At 37.8% G+C, this 7,359-nt stretch overlaps 1 protein-coding gene across 1 annotated transcript; it reads right to left on the minus strand.

Annotated features, from left to right (window-relative positions):
• Positions 1 to 378: 378 nt before the first annotated feature.
• On the minus strand, positions 379 to 3,421 carry LOC127429973 (geminin coiled-coil domain-containing protein 1-like). Its single transcript, XM_051679381.1, has 5 exons — positions 3,323 to 3,421; positions 2,479 to 2,656; positions 2,073 to 2,158; positions 1,539 to 1,655; positions 379 to 1,419 (listed from the first exon to the last, which is right to left on the minus strand). The coding sequence occupies exons 1-5, from the start codon at positions 3,323 to 3,325 to the stop codon at positions 604 to 606; spliced, it is 1,200 nt and encodes a 399-aa protein (XP_051535341.1). The 5' UTR covers positions 3,326 to 3,421; the 3' UTR covers positions 379 to 603.
• Positions 3,422 to 7,359: the final 3,938 nt, after the last annotated feature.

The following is a 7,359-nucleotide window of genomic DNA, read 5'->3' on the forward strand; positions in this document are numbered from 1 at the left end:
GGATAGAGAGACAGGTGTGGGAATGAGAATGATAGGTTAGGGCTAATGTTGTAGCAGGAGATGATTTGGGCCTTGCAACGTTGATACTTAATGCATCATTTCACAATCAAATAAACAATTGTTCTGCCTCACATTACTGTTATGGAGAGCCGTTATTTTTTAATGGAAGACAAATGTTTTTGATGCGAGTAATTCAGTGTCGTTACGCCAAAGGTGAAATAAGGTGACGTAAGACTGTATTGTCTTAATTTGAGTGAACCTTAATTTCTTTTACAATTTGAAAGCAGAATGATGCAGAAAACATTTTAAAAACATTTAATATATTTTTTTTATATTACAAAAACTGTCTGATCCATTAACATCAAAGACAAAGCCTTTTAATCACAATGTTTAAAACAACACTATAGACAAGCTCATAAATGACAAAACCGATAATACCACAAAGCTATTAAGTTATGGTGTATTTACCACTAAATTTTATTTAAAAAAAATATTGAAAAAAAGAGTTCTGCTTCGTGCACTTATGGGGTATAGAGTGTTATCCGTCCATCCTAAAAATAATAATTAAAAAACGTTTTTCTCTTACAATTCTTGAAAATGTCTTTAGGAACACTGTTTGGGCACCCAGGTGAAGTTCCATCCACCTTCTGCATCTCTACGGGTGAACGCTTGTCCTTGAGGGAAACTGTGTGTTTTGACACTATTTTGTGGACTTAGTGACATGCTAAATGCCAAATCTGTCCTGCTACGGGACATATGAGGTGTGGAGAAAAGCTGACCATCGCCCCCTTGTGGACTGGAGGACCCACATCCTGGTGTGTTGTAGTGTGGACCAGGGCTTATGTCCTGGGGCCGGTAAGGAGTAGACGCAGCCCGTGGTGGGGTGAAGTGTTGAGCAGTGGCCATCATGGGTGGAGAACTAACCAGTGTCCCTGTTGAAGAGATGGTGTACAAAGCTGAGGGGTCTAGGGTTGTATACTCTGAAGCCAAGCTCTGAGAGGTGCTGTAGCCACTAGAGGTGTCCATACTGCAGTTGCTGGATGAGTCTATGATGCTACTGTATTCACACTGTGTTTCGGCATTGGGGCTGAAGTTAACTGAATTGCTCACAGTTCCAATACTGTATTCGTCCTGTTTAGGGAGTGAACAGTTGAAGGAGGGATTGTGGTCAGTAATTTGGCTCATAAAGCTATGCTCTGGATCAACTGTGTTCTCGTCTCGTAGACCTAGAGTCTCCAGTATCCAAGAGTCCAGAGGTGGAGTGGCCGCAAGTTCTTCTGCAGAGCAGAACTCTAAAGAGAGATTGCGGCAAGTGCGCTTTCCCTCGCCGCTGTGAAGCAACTCACCCAGGTTCCGGAAATTGCCATGTGTTCTCTTCTGTCTTGACCCATCTGGAACCTTACAGTTAGAAAGCAGTTTCTACAATTGAAGAGGAGAACAGAAAGAGAAAAAGAGAGTTTTATTTATTAAAAACTGTATACTAAACGTTGGATCAGTAAATGTCTTGCCATCTGTGATAAGTCTGTGAGATTTCTTACCTTAGTTTTTTCTTCCAGAGACTTCACGTACGATGAGTTCAGAAATTCCTTGAGTTTGTTGTTCTCTTCTTGTAGTCTGGCCAGCTCTTCCTCTCTCTGCATTAAGGTGTCTTGAAGCTTTATGGGAACAATGTTATCAGTTTGTTAAAAGTGTTGTGTAATATCAGATCTTAAAGTACATTTTCCGATCCCATCTTAACATGAATACATAACTAGCAGTCATTCATAGAATTCCCCCCAAAATGGTGCAAAAATCACACATTTAAAGGAATAGTTCAGCCAAAAATGAAAATTGTATGACTATCTTCTGCAGAACATGAATGAATATTCCCATACAATGTCCATACAATAAGTCAATGGGTTCCAAAATGTTCAAGTTCCGATAAGGACATAAAGACAGCATTAAAATAATCCTTGCGACTCGAGTGGTTTAATCCATGTCTCCTGAGACGATACAGACCGCATTGTTTTACATTGTATGGACAACCCTCTTCTAATTCAGAGTTATTAGAATATAATAATCTGTTTAAGTACCTGTTTGTTTCGTTGAAGCTGAGGTGACAGTTGATCAGACCAGGTGGGGTGACATCCCAGTCCATGCTCAGGTACAGGCGGTGAATCTAAAACAAATAAATTATCCTGATTAGTAATGGTCTAGGGAGAGGCAGTGAATCTAAAACGAAAGAAGGAAAGAAAGAAAGTCTATTAAACTATCAATGAAAGAAATAAGATACTTTGAAAACAAACGAAAGGAGTCCAGTAAAGACTTAACACTTTGGGGGTGGCCGGATACTCCACAGTCCTCATCTACTCTAACAAAACATGAAAAAAAGAAGAAAAAAAAAAAAAAAATCCCAGATGGAAAAATTCCAGTTTGCCAAGGCGCGGCACAGCCGGGAAGGCTCTCGCGCCGCTGATCCCGGCATACTGCAGCACTCACCCCGCTGCGGCGGCTCGTGCTGGCAGGCAGCGTTGTCTAGGAGACCGGCGTCCCAGAGGGAGACGAGCGTTGCCGTGGAAACGTCAACACTACCATCAGCTGACGTCGTGGCGGAGTACGGGCAGTTGTAGCGCTGCCCTCCTGCAAAGCTCAGATCTTGGCAGGACAGCATGGTGCTCTGTGCAAAAAGCGATTCATGAACATTTTTATTTTATTTTGAATGAGAAACCAATTGAATTTCATATTTAAGTTTGTTTAGACCATTGTATGACCATATATTGCTGTCTGTACCCCCCCCCCCAGTTACAGCAGTTTTTTAACAACTCTGGAAAAGTTTTTCATTCTTGCAAACATTTCAAAGCAATAAATATCATTTTCATTACGAGGTATAGCCTAAGGTTATTATAAGGCAACTTTCCTTCAGAGATTGACAATTTTAAATAGCTTCTCTGCTTCAACACTTTATAATTATATAAAATCAACAAAACAGCCATTTCATGCTTTTTTTACAATGCCCACGTGTTGCACTGACAAAACCAACCTCTTGTCTGTTTAATGACTTGTCGCTACTTTCATATGTTAATTGTGCATATAAATTTACTGCAATTATATATATATATATATATATATATATATATATATATATATATATATATATATATATATATATATATATATATATATATATATCGTCACTAGCTGAATCTGTTCACCCAGACCCAAACAACACCAACCAAGTGCGCGCAAAAGCGCAGCAGTCTACAGGATTCTCAATCTCTGAATCTAACACTAGATGATAGAAACATTTGTATCTAAAGGTCCAGCTTTTTTCTGAGGCACTCACCATTTCTCAGGACAGGATGGCACGGGTGTTTGTCGCGAACTGGGATGCAAGCTCTCCAAAGACGTCTGGGGTAGAGAAGTGCTTGCGAGCGCGCAGAAGAGCGCTAAACTTAATCCAAATTGCCTCTCTAGAGCGCAGCAGCAACCTAATTCGATGTGAAGCTGTCAAATTCGTGACGTGACACTTTCAACCGTTGGATCGCGGATGCGCAACGACGGGGTGGGCGCGCGGAGGGCAAAGAGTGTTGTTTGTTCACCTTAATAGGCGTGATTGTGTTTTCACAACTTCTATACTATTTAATGCAAAGAGGAAGAAAACGCATTATGTGCTCAGTTGCTTTCAAGTTTTATGATGGAGAGGTAAGGGTTCCTCTGCGCATCTGGGTGCTGCGCTCTGTCCAATGGGTTAATGTATAATTGCTCAACTGATAGTTTAGAAGCATGATGAATTAATTTATCCAAACGAGCTAAAGGAAGACATGTTCATGACCCCCTCTCACAGTTAAATGAAAAGTGCATACCACTGAGTGACACATTAACATACGTGTGTGCACTTTTGACGGTCAGTGCTTTTTTTGAAAGTCCCGAAAGATGATAATTTTAATACTGGCGCGTGGGTTTTTTTGGACTTTGCACTTTTATGAAAGAAACTTTATGCAGCTGTGTGTTTGTGGAGAAAAAAACATAGTTTTAAAAAGCGATGATAGATAGATAGATAGATAGATAGATAGATAGATAGATAGATAGATAGATAAATAGATAGATAGATAGATAGATAGATAGATAGATAGATAGATAGATAGATAGATAGATAGATAGATAGATAGATAGATAGATAGATAGATAGATGATAAAATAGTTAACTAGTTATGCAACTAGTTACAGTACATGTAACATGTAAAACAGGACTTTATAAGTAATAACAATAATAAGTCGTATGAAATCTCTTTTTTTCTTTTCTTTTCTTTTTTTTTTTCCTTTTTTTATTTTTTTATCCATATGACATCAACAGTGAAACTGAGCAAAATGACTTCAACGTTGGTGGATTATCCAGTCAAAAATGGATCTCACCTTATTTTCTCTGAATCTGAGCAGTTGAGCCAAACCAGTCAGTTACAGGACATGTCATATTCGGTCAATTTTGGCATAATGTGTAGTCACTGCATTTTACCTTTTCAGGGCAGTATGGTAGTGACATTGTTTGACTGTGTTTGATAGGAATGAAAACCTTATCATTCTATACCCACTAAACTTACAGAATACACACTGTTAGGGTACTGACAGGGCATCAGCCAACAGCTCTGTCCTTTTGACTGGAAAGAGTGTGCTGTAAAATCTGAGCTCTTTATTTCAGTTATGTAAATCAGTGTATTGGTTGCAGAATATTTTTAAATGCAGTGTTTATTGGGGTAATTGTGATCCCCCCCCAAATGTCCACACCCATGCAAGTTTAACTTGAGTGATAAGGATTTTACAACATGGCGGTGTGGGGTTGGGGTGATGGATGGATATGGGACAGTTGTGTGTGAGTGCTTAGAAACTGCTAATGCAGACATGCGTATTAACACACACTTACAATGACAAAAGACTGACAACTTTGAATGAAATAATTGTACCTCATTTCCACTGACAGCATTGACACTCTCGATCCCCTTGTAAAAGTGTCAAAATATGCCTTATCTTCAGCCATCTGACAGGTTTTCCATTCTGTCGAAGATCTCAGCATCATACTGTATACAGTCAGGAAGAATATACAGTACATAGAGCAAACATATATAGCAAAATCTGATCTGCAAGCAGTTTACCTGTGAGTTTTGTACTGCCAACACTAGTTTTGCCAGATGTTTTACACTAGTTACAGTATCTCTGAAATATGTAATTGACCATTTTATGCTGGGTCATCATGTAATGGATGCAGTAGAGAGTATATCAAGCCTTCATGTTATAAGGATAATTTAATTTTCAACTAAGTCTGTGGACTGTGTGGATTGCAAATTGTAATAACTAATAAAACTCATATTAACTTGTTATTAAAAATTAATAAGTATTCAAGAAAGTCATCACATATTTAAGTTTATCAGGAGCAAAAAGCCGATTTTTAAGAATTGACCATAGAAAATATTGATTTTAAAACCCACAGTGATTATGCCCCTAATTGTTATTTATTATTTTCAGTTAATTTTATAATCAGGTGGCAGCATAAGAGAGTTTGAGAGAGAGAGAGAGAGAGAGTGTGTGTGTGTAGGTAGGCTGGTAGGCACTAATTGCAAGGTTTTACAGTTACTACAGGGTTCTGGGAGCAGCCAGATTGTAGAAAGTAGAAGAGAGGAGGAGGTAAGGAGAGGAGAGATATGGTGTTAGTGTTTAATTCAGCACACTACAAGTGCCAATTAAAAGGGTTAAGAGATCTCTTTGGTTCAATTTCAAACCATGTCTTTCTCCCCTTTTCCTCTCCCTCCTGATACCAGAGATACGGAGATCAAATAACAGTTTATGTTCACTCAAATAAAGTAAGGGGGAAACTGCAACCAATTCAGTACTCTGCACCATTCTGTACAAGTGAGCAAAGGAGATGTGAAGGGTAATGTGTGCTCAAAACACAAACTTTAACGTCAGAGTGAACATTTCTAAAGGGTGAAAAGGTGTCTGTAGCAGAGAGAACATTTAGATTACTTTAAACATATAAAAAATATGTTTCTTAAACGTGCTAGATCATCAACGTAAAGAGTGCTTAAATCATCAATTTAAAGAATGCTCATATCACAAATGTAAAGTTCTGAGATCACTATCGTAAAGAGTGATGCAGTCATGCAGTGTTTAGATCAGTAATGATGTTAGATCACTGTTGCAAAAAGTTCAGATCACTGATTTAGTGTTCAGATTACTAATGCAGAGTGTTTGAATCAATAATGTAGAGTGCTCAGGTCACTCCTGCAAAGCATTCAGATCACTGATGTAAAGTTCAGATCACCACTACAAAGTGTTCAGATCACTGATGCAGTGTTTAGGTCACTAATGCAAGTGTTCAGATCAGTACTGCAAAGTGTTCAGATCAACAATGTGGTGTTCAGATCACTGATGTAGAGTGCTCATCTCAATAATGCAATGAGTGTTTAGATCACTATTGCAAAGTGTTCAGATCACGAATGCAGAGTTTTCAGATCACCACTGCAAAGTGTTCAGATCAAAGATGTAGTGTTCAGATCACTACCACTGCAAAGAATGTTCAGATCACCAATGCAAAAAGTGGTGGCACTTTATTTCATAGTACTGTTCTTCATTTACTGTATGTACTATATAATTACAACAACTCTAATAATTACTAGGTACTAACTCTAAACCTAACCCCAACCCTAGATTTAACCCGTATTCAGTACATGTAGTTACCTAATATTACTCAGTACATTCTTGTGTAAGTACATTGAAAGTATGCTAAAAGTACATATAGTGTAAAATTAAGGGCAACCCAAAAAGTGTTCCGATCATAGTGTTGACTTTACATCATGGTCTGACATAAAGTCCACCAATGAATTGACTTATTTTCTCCATTCATCATAGTGCACTAACTTGTATTCTTAAACACAATTGCACCAGCTAAGAAAACATTTATTAGAAATAAACAAGATAAGGTCCCATCCAAAGGGAAAACTAAACACCCTAATGATGACTTCAAACGAAACACAGTTTTCCCATAATGCAGTGTGATATTCAGATTTTTTTTTCACAGTCATTTGTTGTGTTGTGACAGAAAATAACCTAGCCTGCGTTGTTTTTACAGTAAAATACTGAAAACAGTATTTTATTGTAAGAAATTACTGTTAAATCTTGTAAAATCCTGGCATTTTTTTTTTTTTACAGTGTAGGACACTTATTAAAGATTTTTGGCAAGTTAGGATACTTCTGTAATACTCCTTTCCTATCTGTAGTTATGATATAATGCATTTAGGGAAAGTTATTCTGTAATAGCTTTTGCCCTAAATAAGATCCTAACTAAAATTGCCATGGTTAACAAACAGATAAGATAAGATTTTAAAGTTA

The sequence above is a fragment of the Myxocyprinus asiaticus genome, chromosome 39, assembly GCF_019703515.2.
Source record: "Myxocyprinus asiaticus isolate MX2 ecotype Aquarium Trade chromosome 39, UBuf_Myxa_2, whole genome shotgun sequence".
NCBI classification, from domain to species: Eukaryota; Metazoa; Chordata; class Actinopteri; order Cypriniformes; family Catostomidae; genus Myxocyprinus; species Myxocyprinus asiaticus.

Excerpts from the sequence above, each read along its gene's own strand:
- LOC127429973 (XM_051679381.1), bottom strand. Across the intron at positions 2,159-2,478 it reads GCACGAGCCGCCGCAGCGGG|ATTCACCGCCTGTACCTGAG; the intron begins GTGAGTGCTGCA and ends TATTTGTTTTAG. Across the intron at positions 1,656-2,072 it reads AGCTTCAACGAAACAAACAG|CTTCAAGACACCTTAATGCA; the intron begins GTACTTAAACAG and ends GTTCCCATAAAG.